This window comes from Brassica napus, chromosome A6, assembly GCF_020379485.1.
Source record: "Brassica napus cultivar Da-Ae chromosome A6, Da-Ae, whole genome shotgun sequence".
NCBI lineage: Eukaryota > Viridiplantae > Streptophyta > Magnoliopsida > Brassicales > Brassicaceae > Brassica > Brassica napus.
In genome coordinates this window covers 22,828,546-22,846,192 of record NC_063439.1, presented here as the reverse complement: position 1 = coordinate 22,846,192, position 17,647 = coordinate 22,828,546, and the positions used below count along the sequence as shown (strand labels likewise).

The window sequence follows — 17,647 nt, the reverse complement described above, 5'->3', positions numbered from 1 at the left end:
CCTCGAGTAATCTCAGCCGTCGGATTCATCCCCCCCACGTTAATCATGCTTTATCTTTAATTAATTAATCCAATCACCATTAATACGTGTTAACTTACTTACATTAAGAAAGTGAGTTTAATAAATTCAACTGTAATCTTCTAAGCTCTATGACAAAACCTGAAGCAACATCAATATCTGCTCGAGCTGCAACCAAAGCTTCTTGGAGCTCGGAGTTAACGAGGTAATAAGAACATATCTCTTTGAGAATCACATCATGGCGCTCTTGAAGCCTCGCCACGTTCTCTTCCGCAGCAACCAAAGCCTCGTTCACTAGCTTCAGCTTCTCTATGGCTCGACGTCTCTGCCTGAAGATGGGAGTGAAAGCAAAGAAGAACGACCCTGAAAGAGTAATTGTAGAAAGGAATATTATGCTTCCGTAAAGACCCATGAATATGAATGTGGTTTGGTATAAAGAAGAGAGTAATAGTATATATATAAAGTGGATTCATTACTTTGAGAGAGGTTTATTCTTTGCTTTTCCATGGAACATTCTTCTGTAACTTCAAAGGACGTTGTTGTTGTCGTGATCGTTCTCTTCGTGGTTTCCTTTCTCTTGGGCGTTTCATTGTCTCTAACCGCTGACGCCTGATCTCTGGATCTGCCCATCCTTTTCCCCAAGATGAGAATCCGCTGTATGTTCTGCGTTGTCTCAATGAAACCAGCATGTCTGCTTCTGGGTATACATAGAGTGGCTTCTCATCTTCGATATCTAGCTGCCTCTTCCCTTTTTCTGTTGGCTCTATAAAAGCTATCTCAACTCGACGAGACTGCAACACAAAACCAAAGGAGAGGATCATGAAACTAAAAAGGAAAGGGGGGTTGCTTTTTTGTTACTACTGTAACTACCTTGTTGTCCATCTCTTTGATGTATCCCTCGGCTTCCATGATACGGGCAAGACCTTTCCACCAAAGACGATCTATCTCCATGAACTTTTTGGACTGTCACCGAAGGCATCAAATGAATATCATGACGAACATAATGCTCTATGTAATTTGTTGAAATACAAGATTACCTGCTCCCTGATTCTACTGATGAAGAAGAAAAGATTCGGTTTGTCAGATAACTTCTTCTGTTTGCTGTTGCCGAGTCCGTAATCTTGATATGATGCATGCTCAGAGCTATTCTCTGCCTGCAGCTAATCCACTAGCAGCTTAAGAACGGTCATAATAGAAGACATTTAAATTACCAAATGGAATCATCAGTCTACTCCAAAGACGTACGTGAAAGGCAGAGATTACTTGAAACAAAAGATTAGCTTCCTCTCGTACATTAACTTGCTCTGGAGGCCCTTTAGTGCAAACATCGCATCTGTTTCATAGATTGGAAAGGTATTACGACAGTTCGCTAGTTTTACCTTAACGGTTTTTTACAAGAAGGATATGGACTTACAAGTTACACTTCTTGGAAGTGAAATCCTCCCCAAAGTACTCCACGAGTATTTTCGCTCGACACTGTGAAGTATTCATTCCGTATCTGCATAAGAAAAGAAGAATGGATGTAAAATAATACAGAAAGAAAAAATGAAAGATGCACACACAGGTATTTGACTAAGCATACCGACCTGAAGCAATCAGATAGCATCTTGTAAGCTTGTTCTGTCTGTTCTTTGCTCCTACGGCTCGGCAAAAGTGTTGGTACTCTCGATAGATTAGCATAGAGCACTGTAAAATCCCAGATTATTTTAGGCATGGACGACAAGATGATCTCTACACTACCAAAAACAAATCAATATTTGATCAACTCACCGCACTCAGCCAATTCTCCATCTCTTCCAGCTCGACCAGCTTCTTGGTAGTATGCTTCCAAGCTCTGCAGTTTTTCATTATTTCAATGAGATGTAGTAAAATAGATTTGTTTATATTTTGGTGTCCGGAAATGTTAAAATATTAAAATCATACAAAGAGCTCTGAGAGAGACCTGCGGCCAACCATAATGGATGATTTTGCGGACATTTTTCTTGTCAATTCCCATTCCAAACGCAATTGTGGCAACAACAACCTGAAGAAGACTACCATACCGTCAATAATCTTCCACATATTATTCCGAAAAAGTAACGGGAAAAACAAAGTGGATAACGGAGTATAACATCAGTTTGAGTCATTACACATAAAAACAGAATGGTTCCATGTAAGTACCTGCAGCTTATCTTCGTGAAATTCCTGGTGAACTTGTCTGAGATGTTTTTTAGGCAACTGTGAAATGTACTAAACTGTTAAAAACAGCCATAATAAATTTTAAAAACAAAAGGCATTTAATTAAGAATCCAAGATCTTGCCACCATAAACTGGAAACAAAACAAAAATATATAATAGCTGCTTGGTTGATATAGTGTGACTTGATAACAACTTTATAAAGGTTGACAATTTTCATTCCTAAGAAACAGGTCAGAAGCTTCATAAGTTAAAGAAAAAGTATGATTTTTCAGTCCATACCTTTGCATTATAAGCTGCAGCCTTCAGTCCAATCCCACAGAGATATTTTGCGATGTTTACACTCTCCTTTCTTGTAGGAACGTAAATAATTGTCGGTCCTTCAAGATTCTTCGTCTTGTTACTATGATTGTGCCCAGATTCATCAGGTGTCTGCTTTCCGGAAGGATCAGGAATATCCAGGACATCACAAGGAGACATTGCACAGAACTCGCCACAAGCAACTGCAATGATTAAATCTGATCTAAACCACCATTCCTCAACACCAATGATACATCAAGAAAAGAAAAATAAATCATACATCGACTTTAGTTCTGTTGTCAGCATATTTACTTTGGATAAGTGACCATTTCACCAATTTGACTTGCAGATGAGGTGACAACTTAACTAAGCGAAACTAAGACAGATGCCAAGCCTATATATTTTACTAACAGTCTAACGCTACCTGTTATCAATTTAGTTACATGCAGTGACCAATATCAAAGTGATTTTCATTGTTAATCAAGAGTTTCAGATCACTCTCTGCTTCCAAAAAATATGAAAAGGAGCATACCATCCCAATCATCAACACTCTGGAAGATGTCGGTCTCATCTTCCAGATACTCTTCTGACATTTCTTTCTCATTTGAACTGTTTTGCTTTGCCACAGAGTTCTCCGGATCCTCTTCATCATCATCATCATTATCTGTCTCATGGATGTTTTCAGCATCGTGATAACCAAAATCACTCTGCCCCTCTGACCCTTGTGAGATTACTGCTAGCTTTTTCCCGGTAGCCTTTCTCTTTCCAGAGTATAAATCAATCAAGTTTTGGAAGTCCTTTGCATATGAAGCTGCAGACTTTGTTCTACTATGTTTGACCTGTAAATGACAGCAACAATATAAACTTTAAGCTCTATATCTCATGGTCCACATTCAGAATCAAGTAGAAGGTTCCAGATTAGTTTTCTAATCTTATTCCTAAAGTCTACAGATGCAAAAAGAGTTCTATAAATGTGAAGTGAAATCGAGACTCACTGAAAATTGTAAATTTGGCCTGAAAAAAGAAGTAAGCACAGTTTTCGTTTCCTTTGACAGTTGAAGTGACTGAAGAATATCTTCCTGTACGTGAGCTGTGGCTGTTGCAGTCAATGCCATTATCGGCACATCATACTCCAAGAATGCCAAACTGCTGACACAAAAGTTTTCCCGCAACATAGATAGTTTCCTGAAAATCCAGCATCGGGGAGATTTGTTTAGAAAACTAAGAAGACACACAGAAAAGCAATAACAATTGCAAGTTTTAGACTCTCAAACACATACCTATAGTCCGGACGAAAGTCATGTCCCCACTTTGATACGCAATGAGCTTCATCAATAGCAAAAAGAGCAATTCCATGAGTTTTTGCAAGCTTCTGGAGTGGTTTAATCAGCCTGCGATCAAGTTTAAATCATCCATCCTTTAAGCAAATACAAAAATAATAGAGAATTTGCAGAAAGTTGAGCTGTGTACCGAATCACTGTCTCAGGGCAAACGTATATGATCTGGTACAGTCCCTGCATTGCCTTCTGTTCTATACGATTATCAAGTTGGCCTGAACCAAGAAAACAAGCAGAGACTTTGTGCGTTGACAGCTTAAGGCATTGATCATGCATCAGGCTTATCAAAGGCGAGATCACGACAACAACTTTTCCAGTCAGTAATGCAGGAATCTGAAAGCAAAGAGATTTTCCTGCATGATGAGACACACAGAAACCACAATTAGACTCCATGTAGGAACGAAGAAGGCATCAGCGATGAGTAAAAAAAGGGAATATACCAGATCCTGTTGCAGCTAGAACAAGACAGTCCTTGTGAGCAACCCACGTTGACAAAGCCTCCCTTTGGAAGATTTTCAGTGATGAAATACCAAACCGGTTTCGTAGTATAGAGTTAACTCTTTTCTCCCAAGTTGATGAACCCTCTGAGCAACCACTTGACTCAATAAACACCAAAGGAGGAGACTTTATCGTCTCTTCTGAAGGATCAGACACTACTGCAGTCCCAAAGCTGACGCATTTCCTCTTGTTCTTATCCACGGATCTAAAATGGTCAAACAAACTCGACTGTCGCATTGAGCCAGAGGCAAACGAAGAGGGCAAAGCTCTCTTCCCAAGGGTCTTGTTACTATTATTCTTTGCAGAACACAGTGAACTAGCAGAAGAGAATCCACCAGTTCTCTTCAGAAGATACTCAACAGCGTCACCACATGACTTCCCTACAGCTTTTACAGCTTCCAAAGCATCCAGTTTTGCAAAACCCATTTCGACAAGCTTCATCACAACCTCATCGGAAGACGAATCTAGCTCTTCCATGGAGTTCAAACCGTCTGGTCTGACTAAAGGACAGTCCTTTTTATATGGGTATAGGCTTTTCGAGACAGTAAGGAAATGATAATCGCCAGATATACAGAGCTTTCAAGCTTGATCACTCACCTTGGAGGAAAATGTTTCTGGGGATCCGCAAGCGAGAAGATGGAATCGCAAATAAGAACCCTAGGCGCCAAAATGAAAATTTTACATTCGCACATACTTTTTCCTTCTTCCATATCATCTAGACATACTCTCTACATGTGGAGTACTTTACTGTACTCAAATGACTGAACTACCCTAAAACCACGACTACTCTAATTAACTCTTCTTACCATAGTTAAATTTATTATTTTTTACACACAACCCAATTTACTTCTTTACCAAATTTTATTTTCTCCTCTCTCTCTCTCTCGTCTCCTGCTTTTCACCAACTCTAATTGTCGCTGATTTTCCTTCCCCGCCACATCTCTACGTCGACGGTTTAACCCGCCGAGATCCTCTCAGATCTCCGATTACTCAACACAATCCTCTCAGACAATCTCAAATTACTATATCCTTTAAAAAACCATAAATGTCGTTGATTAATCTCTCCTTGCCGCAGCTCTAGTTTCATCCCGTCTTGTTCGCCGATTCTCCGTCGATACGAAGTTAGAAGAAGTACATGTATAAAATGGTGATGTTATAACGGAAGGTGATGGCGTGACTAATTGGTGGTGGTGGCGTGACAAATCATTGATCTCCTCGTTGCCGGTGGCAGAGCGTGAAGGAGGAGCAGAAAAGCTTGATGGTGGAGGACGAGACAAGACGTGGTCAAGCTGGACTGGTGGTGCTGTTAGACAAAGAAGTGCAAAAACCTATACCTATGACCACACCAACTTTGACCATAATAAACCTACTTTACCGCTTAAAGCATCGTTGGACTGGTGGTGCTGTTAGACAAAGAAGTCGCCGGAGTGACCACACCAACTTTGACCATAACCAAAAAATGTGCAAAAACCTATCCCTATGACCACACCGACTTTGATCATAATAAACCTACTTTACCGCTTAAAGCATCGTTGTACTGCTTTCAACGAGAACTGTCCGATTTTTTCCTAAAATATATTCATCTAACGGCTAGCAAATAATATGCCTGTTTCATGTACTACTAATTTTTGCCCATTTAATTGGGACCAGCCCATGTAACGACAATCTCCAAGAAAGTTGCTTAATCTCTTTAAACTTAACCAAAGTTAAAAAGTTGTCCATCAAAAGGGTTTTTTGGAGAGTAAAAAAGTTAAAGTAATGGAAAAAGTACATCTCATTCACAAAGTATGTGAACATGCAATAAACAATAGGAAAGTACTCCTAGACGTAAACGTCTCAAATAAAATCACTCAACAATGAACGAAAGTGCATCAAATTTGCCAGCTCACCTTCCCAAAACGACGTCTTCATTTTGTGAATTTATATTTTTCAACCGTACGTATTTCATATAGTTAAAAGATATTTCTTGGTTCTGCTTCGGCGTTTTAAAAGATTTGTTCGAAAATGAGGAATGTTTGAAAAATTGTGAAGAAGAGATATAGGAAAATCAGAACAAGTATTAAAACCAAGAGTCAAGCAAACATCGTTACTTCAGTATGTCCGATGATCATTTCTGAATTAAATAACAAACATTCAGAACAAAGCAAAAAGACAGCTTAAAAAGGCTCTCTTTAGATTTGTTTGGCTTCGACCTTCTTCTTCTGCCACAGCCTGTCCACCCCGCTGTCAGCATCTCCCTGCAATATATAGTTCATCGTCGTGAATCAATACTTCAATCAAATGAAGATTAAGCAGAGTTGCAGTGTTTGCTCAAACTGATAAGTCCTACTTCTTCTAACAAAACTAATTAACTTAAAAAAGCTTATATACTATTTCAAGCCACAAGAAGACAAAACCAACTACGATTGACAAATTGATAACACAAGATTCTAAGTCTATGACAAACCTGGGCACGAACAAAACCGCAGAGAGCCAAGGTAGTGAATTGTCCGGTGTAGATGCCATCAGCATCTAAATGACCAATGTTGAGTTGCACAGAGGCATGATCCTTTGATGTGATCATCCGGTTAGTAGCAGAGCTGTAGTTTCAGATAAATAAATTAAAAAAAAAACTTTCAATAAAGATGCCTATGAGAGAGATTACATAACAAATCAATTTAAAGAATCAGAATAAGAAGAGGAAACATTATTGTATTACCATTTCCTAGGAATGTAGAGTTCCGTGACCTGACCCTCTTCGTTCTGCATCTTGAATTCAAGTAGACGATATCTAAATTCAAACACTATATCAAAAACAGAACAACACATAACAACTACGTTAGAATATAGCTCTAACAGTGACTTAGACAGTTAACTGCATCAAGTACACGCGATTCAGAACAAGAAAATATACGAATTCATTGTAAGAAAACAGATATTAAACGACAACGTTCAAGGTCATAGTGAAGTTAACAGCTAGATAAATACAAATACAAAGAATCTAGAAGCTATCCAGCGGAGATTCAAAAGAGAGTTCGTTAAGTATTATTACCTGAGGAGAAGCAAAGCAAGTGCGGCAAAGGAAGAGAAGCCACACAACTGAGAAGACACGGCGTTTATACTTCGAATAAACCCTAAAAGTTTTAAAACAGGCCATGCAAAAAAAATGTCCTCGCTTTTGGCCCAGTAAGGCCCAAGGTTGTTTCTATATATTTTAGCCCATATGAAGAAAAAAAAAGCTCCGATGCCGGGAATCGAACCCGGGTCTCCTGGGTGAAAGCCAGATATCCTAACCGCTGGACGACATCGGATTTGTTGATGACAATGTAAATTTCAATTATATATTATAGTAAAATATACGAACGCAAAACGCTTCCTATTTGACCTAATTAGAAATCTTTCGACTACTCAGCTCAACAAGAGAGGTAGAAAAAGGAATCCGATTTCGAAAATTTTCGCCGCCTCCGTCCGTCGTCTTCGATCTCTTTCTTTAGTTGAAGAGGAAGCCAATCTTCTGGTAGCAAGGTTTCTCTCTTTGCTTCCGATTTGTAAGGGTTTTCTTCTCTTTCCTCTATTGATTCTTGCGCTTGGGTTTAACATTGTATTCTTTATTGTGATTAGCTTCTTTACGGATCTCTAAATCTTTTGATTCGAGAAGATGGTACGTTGCTTGATGAGCTTATACTGTATCTTAAGTTTTTTTCTGTATAGCTTCAAAAAGTTTGACTCTTTTTGTTTTTGATTTTTTTTTTGTAGCTTCCTCTTTCGCTGCTCAAGACTGCTCAAGGGCATCCCATGGTGAGTTAAATTTGAACCTTTGATTATATGTTTTGTAATATAGGGAGCAGAAGTTAAGTGGGGATTGTTCAAATTTGAGATGTTGCTTTAGGAGTCTATATGAAAGTTGTGTGCCTAGGAACTTCTTTTTCTTTCAAAGTTTACATCTTTTTGATGATTGAATCCTTGTGGTAGCTTGTGGAGCTCAAGAATGGCGAGACATACAATGGGCATTTAGTGAATTGTGATACGTGGATGAACATTCATCTTCGTGAAGTCATCTGCACATCAAAGGTTATCATCTTCTACTTTCGTATATTGATAGAAAACTTCCATATTGTTTTGTATTTCCTCGTGTAATTTTGTGTGGTTTGACACTAAGATGTGTTGGCTTGTCGCTTGATTTACGCTTTAGGACGGAGACAGGTTTTGGAGGATGCCGGAGTGTTACATCCGCGGTAACACGATCAAGTACCTTCGAGTTCCAGATGAGGTAATATACTCTTGTAGTCTATGCCTCTTGATTTATCTAGTTTTATTCTTTTTCTTTTCTTCTCTGGAGTGATGATGCTTAGCCAAATCAGATATGTGCTCCAAAAGGTACATGCCTCTTGTTGAAGCGCGTCTTGGAAGATATCACAGAGAATGGTTTTTGCCTGACCAGATTACTGACGCACTTGTGTTGTGTTTTTGAAGCCCCTCTATGTTCAATTATATTAGGTTAACAAAGTTCTAGATATGTAGATGTGACAGACATAACCTGTTTCAGTTGTGCCTAGATTGTTTTTACTTATGTTGGCGTATTCTCTTTTCAGGTGATTGATAAAGTACAGGAGGAGAAGACCCGCACAGGTATAGTTTTATCATGTTTACATGGTGCCTTTTGAAACAGAAACAATCTCTTCTTGGTAATTAACAGAATAGATCAACAATGGTTACATATATGCAGATAGAAAACCACCAGGGGTTGGACGTGGGAGAGGACGTGGTATGGACGATGGAGGGGCCAGAGGCCGTGGCCGAGGAGCTCCAATGGCGAAGATGAGTGGCAACAGAGGTAAAGATGATTTTACTAGATTTCACCAAAATATTTGATGATCTTCGGTTTAAGCTAAATTATAATTTGTGGTGAAAACAGGAGCAGGTCGTGGCCGCGGTTGATGCAACAACTTATATAAAAAGACTATCCAATCTCTTGCTGCTGCTGCACACTCGCATTTTAAGAGTTCTCTTGTCTGTTTTTATTTTATCTTTGAGCTGAATATATAAAACTAATCACAATGAACTGAATGTGTTTCAAAAAAAAAAAATCACAATGAGCTGAATATAAATATTCAAGCTGTTCTAAGCTTTTATCTTACCACTTTTAATTTCTTCGACTTCTTTGTCATACTTTGGTTTAGTTATCAGATGACAAACAAACAAAAAACAAATGTTCTCTATAAGTCAAGCATCTCCAAAACCAGTGATGTATTTTAAAGCAAGCCAGTTGGAGCTTTGTACTCCTGTAGAGTGTGATCATTACACGAACTACTTACTCTTAAGACTCTAATAGAGAAGGAGGGTTCGGTTTAACTAGGCATATAGACTTGGAGAGAAGCGCAGAGCGAAGAAGTAGCTTAAAGACGCTTTCACAAAGAAGCTGCAGAGAGTGGAGGAAGAAGAGGGAAGACGATTCACTTCTTTCCCGCCACTTCCATAGCCTTCCCCAGACCTCTCAGGTGGTAAGCACAATGTTGTGGGTCGACAAGTATAGGCCTAAATCGCTCGACAAGGTCATCGTTCATGAAGATATCGCTCAAAATCTCAAGAAATTGGTACGCCTTTTGTTCGAGCGCTAGGTCAAAATTTTGCTGTTTGAATGTTTTGGGAGCTGAATTTTGATTCTCGGCGTAGGTAACGGAGCAAGATTGTCCGCATTTGCTCTTCTATGGGCCGTCAGGTTCGGGTAAGAAAACCCTAATCATGGCGCTTCTCAAGCAGATTTATGGTGCCAGTGCCGAGAAGGTATCCTTCTTTCCCTTTTGTTTTCTGGGTTTAGTTTGGTAATAATTGCAAAAGCTTACGACTTTGAACCCTATTGTTGTTGAGGAAAAGTAATCTGTCTGTTTTTGCTTGTTGGGATGTGGTTCATGTACTAACTTTTGATCTTTTCTTTGCATTGATGTTCATCTTCTGATTGCTACTTTTCATTTTCATTCTGCAGGTGAAAGTGGAGAATAGGGCAAGGAAAGTTGATGTGAGTTGTACATGGTTTTCTCTCTTCTGTTTACCTTGCTTTTTACTTCTAAATTTCTCTCTGCTTAATGTCTTTTCCTTTTGTTGGATTGATCAGTCAATCTTGTTTCAGTGTATTCTTGTTCTTGTGAAATGTGAACTAATAGATGTGAATTGTGTTTACTATCATTTTCTTTTGGTGGTCCTTCTAGACTAGATTATTCTATTAAAACAAACATGACAACGTTGTGAGAATTGTCGGTGAAAGTCTTGTGTTCCTCGTTGCTGGTCTAATAATCTGTTTTCATATTTATTTTTTAAGTTTCTGTCTTTATGTTATGTTAACTTTTGGAAAATGCAGGCTGGGAGTAGAACTATTGATCTGGAGCTCACAACATTGTCAAGCACCAACCATGTGGAACTTACTCCAAGTGATGCAGGTTTTCAGGACAGATACATCGTTCAAGAGATCATTAAAGAAATGGCCAAGAACAGACCAATTGACACCAAAGGAAAGAAGGGATATAAGGGTAAGAATTAGTGTTTTCCGCTTGACTATATCACTAAAGTTATCACTAGTGGAGTAGATGGTTGCCTCATATATCTAGATTTAAAGCTTCGTGTTCAACTGAGTGTCTTCACTATACATTTAGATATATCAATTTATCCCTTGTCTCTTACATATTTTCTAGTCCAAGTTTTGGCCCATGCCCTGCCCAATTAGTTTAACTGTTCCGCATAATTAAGTTGGTTGGTGGCTGATATACAAAAAAAAAAAGTAATAGGCGGTGCAAAAACACATGATTTTTTCTTTTGGTTTTGGCAGTGTTGGTACTAAATGAAGTTGACAAGCTTTCACGAGAAGCACAACATTCTCTGCGGAGAACAATGGAGAAATATAGCTCATCTTGCCGTCTCATCTTATGCTGTAACAGTTCTTCAAAGGTTACAGAAGCCATCAAGTCTCGTTGTCTCAATGTGCGGATAAATGCACCTTCGCAGGAAGAGGTAGATAAACCGTTTCTCTCGCACTAGACTATTCGCTTAAATAATCAGCCAGCTAAATTTTCTTTTAAATGCCCATCCTATAGGAGTTCTCAAATTACATTTAGCTTTTCTTATAGATCAGCTCATTACAGAAATCAATTCTTACATATTTGTGTCTTCCTACACTTCTCACTAGACTGGCAAAAACACAAGTTAAAACTTGTACCTATGTTGCATGTCTGTCATGTGCAAGTCTGTTCCTGTGATTTAAAAATATAATCTAAAGAATGTGTAGTTGCTGTTAGGAAGATGACATGAGATTCAGTGTTTGCTTAAATTAGCAGTCGTGCAAAAAGATGTATGCAAGATTATTGTTTACAAAATTGTAGCTTTCTATTTCCAGATAGTGAAAGTGTTGGAGTTCGTTGCAAAGAAAGAAAGCCTGCAACTACCCCACGGTTTTGCTGTTCGTATTGCCGAGAAATCAAATCGCAGTCTTAGAAGAGCTATTCTGTCACTTGAGACTTGTCGTGTCCAAAAGTAAGCTTCATTAACTGTCTCTCTGCAGACAATCAATGAGCCTGATTGATTTCTTTTGCTGTTTCATGTTTCTGAAAATGATTAACATGATTCTCTCGTTGTAGCTATCCGTTCACAGATAACCAAGTGATATCTCCTATGGATTGGGAAGAGTATGTTGCTGAAATATCAACTGACATGCTGAGGGAACAGAGCCCTAAAAGGTTAGCACTCACTCTAGTAAATCATTTAGCTTTGCAAATTATAGATCTAATCATTCTCTTGTGTGCTTCTTCAGTTTGTTTCAGGTGCGCGGGAAGGTATACGAGCTGCTGGTTAATTGCATTCCACCAGAAGTCTTACTGAAGGTTTCAAACAAAAACCCAGTTCTATTATTCGTGTAGTCCCTTTATCTTTTCTTTTTACACATAGTTTTATACTTCTGCAGAGGCTTCTTCATGAATTACTGAGGAAACTGGACTCAGAGCTGAAGCTTGAAGTCTGCCACTGGGCCGCATATTATGTAAGTTTACCGCTCCTGAGAGTTTTATTTCTCCGATGCAATGTCTCGACATATTTTCTCTCATTTGATACTGAGCCTCTAGTTATTTGATTTGATTTGATGTGATGTGATGGGCTCTATTGATGATGTATATGGCTCCTTGTTACAGGAACATCGGATGAGGTTAGGTCAGAAAGCCATATTTCACATAGAAGGTATATAAAATTCTTCATTTGCATTTGGGTTACATTTAAAGAAAGAAAATCATCTTCTTACATTTTTGTCATGGGTGATGATGAAATGATGTTGGGGTGATAACTCTGCAGCATTTGTGGCCAAGTTTATGAGCATATACAAGAACTTCCTCATCTCAACATTTGGGTAGAGAAAGAAGGATGGCTCCAAATCCAGGAAAAAGAGGACAGGCTTTTGTTGTACTGTGTTTTTTCTTTTAATGCTATGTTTTCGAGGCTCTTGAAACTAAGGTTTGGTGGGTGGATGTTTATTTCTTTACCGTCTTCGTTAGACTTGAACGGTCTTATTTTCAATCACTATGGAATCGGTTTTGTTGATCAGTAGCTAATTATTGGCTCGGGCCAGTGCTAAGAAACTCCATTAATAGCATTGATCACAATGGGAGAACTCTTCCGCTCGAGCTCTGAAAATGTCTAATAGGGTCCATGCATACGAGCTAAATAAAGAGAACACACGGTTTACTAAATAAAATTTAGCTACAAGTAACGAAATGACACGTGTAACAGCGGGAATGAAGCGCAAGTTAGCAAATTGGTTTTCTCTTCCTTAGAATTTTCCGCCTTTGGTCGGCTTTTAAAGCCACGGCCAAACGCGCTTTGTCTACTCTTCAATCTCTTTTCTTTTCTTTTTTTGTTTCTTACCCTCTTCTTCCGAATTTCATTTCTTTAACAGCAATGGCGGAATCAAAGACAAAAATAGCAGAGATAAGGGAATGGATCGTAGAACACAAGCTTCGTACCGTCGGTAATAATCACAATCGACTGTTTTATAGATCTGTTGGTTATATATGTCGTGTTCATCCGAAATGTTTAGATCTCAATTTTTTTTGCTAAAGTAATCGAAAGTTCCTAGTTGCTTCACATCCTCGGTGACGCAAACGCGTGTGTGTTATGGTTTGATCTTAGCTCTCGGCTCTTGGCAGGTTGTTTATGGCTGAGTGGGATCTCTGGTTCAATCGCCTACAACTGGTCTAAACCTGGTATGAAAACCAGTGTCCGAATCATCCACGCCAGGTATCTTTGTTCTTACTATCTCCCTTTTTTAATGGTTAAGAAACATGCATCTAATTAAGTTAGTTATGTTTTTCTGTATTCTCTTAAAGTATTGTTACTCCTCTTTATCTGTGTGTGCGCGCGCTTGAGAGTCTCTAAATGAATAATTATCCTTCGTTCTACTTTTGTTTCTTCATTTCTTTTAACTGGTTAGATGTATAATGCTCATTCTCACAACAACAAATTGAGTCTCTGATGTGTATCATCTCATATACAATATGCTTTCCAATACGCGTGTTTTGAACTTGTTAACATATTATTGAAGAAACATTTAGGATGCATCACAATTTCACCATGATGCAAGTCTCTGCTTTACTGAATTTAATATGATAATGTTGATAGTTAAGTATAGTATTCTTGACCACTACATCTCTCACACGTTTTGTGTATTGGGTTATATTCTCAGGCTACACGCGCAGGCTCTGACATTAGCCGCTCTAGCTGGAGCAGCTGCAGTGGAGTACTACGATCACAAAACTGGAGCCACCGATCGCTACCCCAAATTTCTCAAGCCCGACAACTTGACTAAAGACTAAAAAAACTTCTTTATTTATCATGCATTGGCTGATGCCTATTCTGTTACTGTAGGCATACTGTTGCTAGTGACATTTTTTCATTAACTCTGGGTTATATAATCCCCGCAAACTTGGCGATTGTTTGCAAAATACGGTATGCTAAAATGTAAGAGGTACTTGCAGAAAGTTATATGAATAAAATTGGACTTCCATTCCGCTTATGAGTTGATTTTATTATTTTCTTCATATTCCTCTCTCCTTATCTTTCTTTCGACACATTCCCCAAATTTTTCATTTAATGGGCCTTTGTGTCCGGCCCATGCGTTTAATTCCCAACCCATTTCAGGCTTGTGCCAGTGGTTTCAGTTGTCCCACATCGCTTAGACCTAGAAAGAACGACTCGCGAAGGAGAGTATAAGAAAGGAAGTGGAGTGTACAAGCAAATCACTTACCTGGACAGGGTCAACTCATGATCAAGAAGATGAGTGGCCTAGGCTAGTGACCTCCATTGCACTCTGAGGAGGGGCGCTTAGCCTAAGGTCTCCCCAAGCGGGAGAGCCTGTGTCATTATTTGTGGCAGAGGGAGCTTGCGTTCGCGCGGCTCCTACCATCTATTATCAGTTTCTAATTTTTTGTTGGACAAACTTACTTAGCTGAAGTAAAGCAAAGTCTTGTATGTTCCTATGTTCCAAAAAAGTTAACTTAACAATCCAACGTCAGAAGTATCATGTAGGTGTTTTTCTTTCGGCCCATTATAAGAAAACGGTTACTGAGACTTACATTTCTAAAAATTATGTGGGCCTGAATTACAATAGAGCCTTAAACCCTAGACACAACATCTTCTTCTTCTCTTTCAAGATCAGAAGACGCCGCAGTTCCATCTTCCAGCATTGTCCTACAGGTACGTACGCTTTCATCGTCACTCTTTCAACTTAAAACAACCTTTTCCAGTATTGATGTATGTTGTAGAAGTGTTCCGACAGAGAAGAGAAGGAACGAATTTAGTTTATCGTTTTTTTCAGCATTATATGAATGGCCAATATGTTTTTGAATGTAGAAAGAAGAGAGGTGTGAAAATGAGTCGTGGAAGTGCAGCAGCTCCAAAGGGAAAGAAGAAGGGAGTTTCCTTCACCATTGATTGTTCTAAGCCTGTTGATGACAAGATCATGGAGATTGCTTCCTTAGAGAAGTTTCTTCAGGAGAGGATTAAGGTTGGTGGCAAAGCTGGTGCTCTCGGTGATACTGTCTCAATCACTCGTGACAAGAACAAGATCACCGTCACCTCTGATGGCCAATTCTCCAAGAGGTTTGATTAAAATCTACACCAGTCTTAGCTGTAGAATCTCTTTAAGTTATCTTGAGCACAATTGTTTGATTATTGAGTTTAGTCAATCTCTCTAAGTTAACGTGGTTTGTTATCTGTATATGTGTAGATACCTCAAGTACTTGACAAAGAAGTACCTGAAGAAGCACAATGTCAGAGATTGGCTCAGAGTGATTGCAGCCAACAAGGACCGTAACCTCTATGAGTTGAGGTACTTCAACATTGCTGAGAACGAAGCTGAGGAAGAAGACTAAATAAACCAAGATTTTTTTCTGATCATCTCTTCATCTTAGTTGGTTTTTGATTCTACTACGATTGTCTCTGTTCTGGTTAGATATTATCTAGTTTGGTTGAAGGGATACACTTTGGTTTGTTACTGCGCATTTGAGCTTCTATGGAGTCTTGTTTTTTTTTTCCAGACGGTTATTTCGGTAAACCGAGTGGAGTTTGCAAATCTTTCGTTCCAAAATTTATTTCGTTGATGATGCTACAAGCAGAAAGATTATACAATTGGAGTATAGATGTTGGTCAAGTTAAATGGTCTATACAAGCAGAGAGTATATACAATTGTAGTATATGGTTTGATCGTGGTCTTAAATAAAGTGATTCGTGTTCTTCACTCAGTTATGGGTTTGGAACTTTGGATTCAGTTGTTTAGATTGGTGTCATTGTTTGTTTTACCACTACATTTGAACAAAGAAGTCAGTAGTCCTAAAAAATGGTATGGGCAGTGAAAAGAATGTTATACTATTGAACTAGTTGATAACCCATGAACGGATTAAAAAAAATTATAATTATCAATTTATAAGTATTAAAAAAAATCATAGTAACAAATAATACATGTTATATGACACAATTTTATAACTTTTGATATATAGATCAATTAAAAACAAAGAGTTTGAACTTTCCGGTGTATACTTTGCTATCATGATTAAATGAAAATAAAATAATTAAAAGTAATAGTCTTTTTAATAGACTAATATGTTATAATTTTTCACAATTTTACACTGTTTCGCAGAATTCCTAAAAATAGAAGAAAGATTTTTAATAATAATAGTTGCCAAATTAAGTGAGCGGATCAAGACATACATGTAAAAATATGGGTCATTATTATGACACATAGACTTTTTTGGTTTCAAATCGGAGATGAAATTCATGGCACTCATTTTCTGTTTCTGTTCTCGGTTGTGATATCGTAACTAGAAGTTTAGTATGATATTTATATATTCACAATTGTTAGGGTTTAGATTGCCTCAATTCAATTCGAGAATCAATCCGAAAAATCAATCTAAGAAGTCCCTTATTGTTTGATCCCTCATTTTGGAAAGTATTAAATGCAAGGAAATAAAATATAGGCAATAACATTAAAAAATTATATTTGACTATAAATTTAACAAGACTTGAGTTTTATATATTGACTAAATAAACTCATATTACTATTAATGTTGATTTCCGAATTACCATAAATGGTGATCACATTCAAATTTTGTTTGACTATAACTTAACCGGATTTGAGTTTGTATATAGACTAAATAAACTCCTATTACCATTAATGTTAATTTCAAAATTAAAAGTCTTGGTGCTTAAGTTAAGAGATTTTATTTTTAATTTAATATGGACCTCCTTTTGAATACAATCAGTCATATAATCGTTAATATATGAAAAACAAAATCGAGACCAGCTTGTTTAAACCAATAACGGTTCAAAACCATCTTAGAAGTTGTTATAACATCAGTTTATGCTTGGGATGGAATGGAATGAATGAGACCAAAGATTGATGTTTATAAAGAAGTGCTGATGTTTTATCGATACTTACATTGTACACGATTAATATAGGAAATGTACTTAACTGTATTTACGGAAAAAGTTTCGAACCATAAATTTATTCTAACTTTTATACGAATGTAGGATTGACTCTAACTATGCCTAAAATATTTCTGTGATCACATAATTTGCGTATATTTTTGTCGAGAATTAATGCCACCTAATTTGTCACTCTTACAATTAATGGCTTGCTTTATTAATAAACTATTTATACAATAAACACTGATCATGTTTTTTTTTTTTTTTTGTCAATGTGTCCATAAGGACAGACAACCAAACGGATGTCAAGAAGGAATTGTCAACAACAAGAAACAGAAATGAAAGTGCTATTAGGCACATAACACTCAAAACAACGGGAAAAGAAAACT

The 17,647-nt window shown here is 37.8% G+C and overlaps 6 protein-coding genes and 3 non-coding genes across 13 annotated transcripts; 6 read left to right on the top strand and 3 right to left on the bottom strand.

Annotated features, from left to right (window-relative positions):
- Positions 1–83: 83 nt before the first annotated feature.
- On the bottom strand, positions 84–4,995 carry LOC106411451 (ATP-dependent DNA helicase Q-like SIM). 3 transcript variants are annotated; one of them, XM_048735187.1, is made up of 16 exons: positions 4,271–4,995; positions 3,964–4,183; positions 3,774–3,884; positions 3,489–3,678; positions 3,026–3,332; positions 2,476–2,696; positions 2,179–2,235; positions 1,961–2,041; positions 1,789–1,852; positions 1,605–1,704; positions 1,433–1,516; positions 1,264–1,351; positions 1,056–1,178; positions 889–981; positions 505–809; positions 84–390 (listed from the first exon to the last, which is right to left on the bottom strand). In XM_048735187.1, the coding sequence occupies exons 1-15, from the start codon at positions 4,803–4,805 to the stop codon at positions 507–509; spliced, it is 2,577 nt and encodes an 858-aa protein (XP_048591144.1). In that variant the 5' UTR covers positions 4,806–4,995; the 3' UTR covers positions 84–390; positions 505–506. The 3 variants fall into 3 exon arrangements, with proteins under 3 accessions (XP_048591144.1, XP_022543425.2, XP_022543426.2); XM_022687704.2 differs by having other exon boundaries at positions 84–381; positions 495–809; positions 4,271–4,994; XM_022687705.2 differs by having other exon boundaries at positions 84–381; positions 495–809; positions 1,056–1,172; positions 4,271–4,994.
- A 1,372-nt stretch (positions 4,996–6,367) lies between these two features.
- On the bottom strand, positions 6,368–7,473 carry LOC106348687 (40S ribosomal protein S21-2). Of its 2 annotated transcripts, none has more exons than XM_013788477.3 (4): positions 7,360–7,473; positions 7,027–7,111; positions 6,775–6,907; positions 6,368–6,565 (listed from the first exon to the last, which is right to left on the bottom strand). In XM_013788477.3, the coding sequence occupies exons 2-4, from the start codon at positions 7,074–7,076 to the stop codon at positions 6,500–6,502; spliced, it is 249 nt and encodes an 82-aa protein (XP_013643931.1). In that variant the 5' UTR covers positions 7,077–7,111; positions 7,360–7,473; the 3' UTR covers positions 6,368–6,499. The 2 variants fall into 2 exon arrangements, with proteins under 2 accessions (XP_013643931.1, XP_013643933.1); XM_013788479.3 differs by having other exon boundaries at positions 7,027–7,098; positions 7,360–7,413.
- A 73-nt stretch (positions 7,474–7,546) lies between these two features.
- On the bottom strand, positions 7,547–7,618 carry TRNAE-UUC. Its single transcript has one exon. It is a non-coding gene; the product is annotated as a tRNA-Glu (tRNA).
- A 38-nt stretch (positions 7,619–7,656) lies between these two features.
- Positions 7,657–9,447, top strand: LOC125575912 (sm-like protein LSM4). Of its 2 annotated transcripts, none has more exons than XM_048735185.1 (8): positions 7,657–7,855; positions 7,929–7,968; positions 8,064–8,105; positions 8,280–8,378; positions 8,500–8,577; positions 8,900–8,936; positions 9,034–9,141; positions 9,223–9,447. In XM_048735185.1, exons 2-8 carry the CDS (start codon positions 7,966–7,968, stop codon positions 9,243–9,245), a joined length of 390 nt encoding a protein of 129 aa, XP_048591142.1. In that variant the 5' UTR covers positions 7,657–7,855; positions 7,929–7,965; the 3' UTR covers positions 9,246–9,447. The 2 variants fall into 2 exon arrangements, with proteins under 2 accessions (XP_048591142.1, XP_048591143.1); XM_048735186.1 differs by having other exon boundaries at positions 7,719–7,832.
- On the top strand, positions 8,641–8,749 carry LOC125576013. Its single transcript, XR_007314549.1, has one exon. It is a non-coding gene; the product is annotated as a small nucleolar RNA snoR127 (small nucleolar RNA).
- Positions 9,448–9,651: 204 nt separating the features above from the next.
- Positions 9,652–12,884, top strand: LOC106407275 (replication factor C subunit 3). Its single transcript, XM_013848111.3, has 11 exons — positions 9,652–9,901; positions 9,981–10,091; positions 10,291–10,323; positions 10,663–10,831; positions 11,128–11,309; positions 11,692–11,828; positions 11,933–12,031; positions 12,106–12,175; positions 12,256–12,330; positions 12,479–12,524; positions 12,636–12,884. The coding sequence occupies exons 1-11, from the start codon at positions 9,818–9,820 to the stop codon at positions 12,692–12,694; spliced, it is 1,065 nt and encodes a 354-aa protein (XP_013703565.2). The 5' UTR covers positions 9,652–9,817; the 3' UTR covers positions 12,695–12,884.
- Positions 12,885–13,131: 247 nt separating this feature from the next.
- BNAC07G28230D lies at positions 13,132–14,352 on the top strand. The gene is made up of 3 exons (XM_013788482.3): positions 13,132–13,308; positions 13,487–13,577; positions 14,023–14,352. The coding sequence occupies exons 1-3, from the start codon at positions 13,239–13,241 to the stop codon at positions 14,150–14,152; spliced, it is 291 nt and encodes a 96-aa protein (XP_013643936.2). The 5' UTR covers positions 13,132–13,238; the 3' UTR covers positions 14,153–14,352.
- Positions 14,353–14,575: 223 nt separating this feature from the next.
- LOC125575997 lies at positions 14,576–14,739 on the top strand. Its single transcript, XR_007314536.1, has one exon. It is a non-coding gene; the product is annotated as a U1 spliceosomal RNA (small nuclear RNA).
- On the top strand, positions 14,578–15,935 carry LOC106407439 (60S ribosomal protein L22-3). Its single transcript, XM_048735184.1, has 3 exons — positions 14,578–15,032; positions 15,189–15,437; positions 15,565–15,935. The coding sequence occupies exons 2-3, from the start codon at positions 15,208–15,210 to the stop codon at positions 15,707–15,709; spliced, it is 375 nt and encodes a 124-aa protein (XP_048591141.1). The 5' UTR covers positions 14,578–15,032; positions 15,189–15,207; the 3' UTR covers positions 15,710–15,935.
- The last annotated feature ends 1,712 nt before the right edge of the window (positions 15,936–17,647 follow it).

Bases quoted from the DNA above. Each gene is read 5' to 3' on its own strand.
- LOC106411451 (XM_048735187.1), bottom strand. From the start codon at position 4,805: ATGGAAGAGCTAGATTCGTCTTCCGATGAGGTTGTGATGAAGCTTGTC. The intron at 3,885-3,963 runs GTACACAGCTCA...ACTTGATCGCAG, and splicing joins TGCCCTGAGACAGTGATTCG to GCTGATTAAACCACTCCAGA. The intron at 1,352-1,432 runs GTAAGTCCATAT...TCTATGAAACAG, and splicing joins ACTTCCAAGAAGTGTAACTT to ATGCGATGTTTGCACTAAAG.
- LOC106348687 (XM_013788477.3), bottom strand. From the start codon at position 7,076: ATGCAGAACGAAGAGGGTCAGGTCACGGAACTCTACATTCCTAGGAAA. The intron at 6,908-7,026 runs GTAATACAATAA...CTGAAACTACAG, and splicing joins CTCTACATTCCTAGGAAATG to CTCTGCTACTAACCGGATGA. The intron at 6,566-6,774 runs GTTTGTCATAGA...TATATATTGCAG, and splicing joins GCGGTTTTGTTCGTGCCCAG to GGAGATGCTGACAGCGGGGT.
- LOC125575912 (XM_048735185.1), top strand. The intron at 8,106-8,279 runs GTGAGTTAAATT...TCCTTGTGGTAG, and splicing joins CTGCTCAAGGGCATCCCATG to CTTGTGGAGCTCAAGAATGG. The intron at 9,142-9,222 runs GTAAAGATGATT...TGGTGAAAACAG, and splicing joins GAAGATGAGTGGCAACAGAG to GAGCAGGTCGTGGCCGCGGT.
- LOC106407275 (XM_013848111.3), top strand. From the start codon at position 9,818: ATGTTGTGGGTCGACAAGTATAGGCCTAAATCGCTCGACAAGGTCATC. The intron at 12,331-12,478 runs GTAAGTTTACCG...TCCTTGTTACAG, and splicing joins GCCACTGGGCCGCATATTAT to GAACATCGGATGAGGTTAGG. The intron at 12,525-12,635 runs GTATATAAAATT...ATAACTCTGCAG, and splicing joins AGCCATATTTCACATAGAAG to CATTTGTGGCCAAGTTTATG.
- BNAC07G28230D (XM_013788482.3), top strand. From the start codon at position 13,239: ATGGCGGAATCAAAGACAAAAATAGCAGAGATAAGGGAATGGATCGTA. The intron at 13,309-13,486 runs GTAATAATCACA...GGCTCTTGGCAG, and splicing joins ACACAAGCTTCGTACCGTCG to GTTGTTTATGGCTGAGTGGG. The intron at 13,578-14,022 runs GTATCTTTGTTC...TTATATTCTCAG, and splicing joins GTCCGAATCATCCACGCCAG to GCTACACGCGCAGGCTCTGA.
- LOC106407439 (XM_048735184.1), top strand. From the start codon at position 15,208: ATGAGTCGTGGAAGTGCAGCAGCTCCAAAGGGAAAGAAGAAGGGAGTT. The intron at 15,438-15,564 runs GTTTGATTAAAA...GTATATGTGTAG, and splicing joins GATGGCCAATTCTCCAAGAG to ATACCTCAAGTACTTGACAA.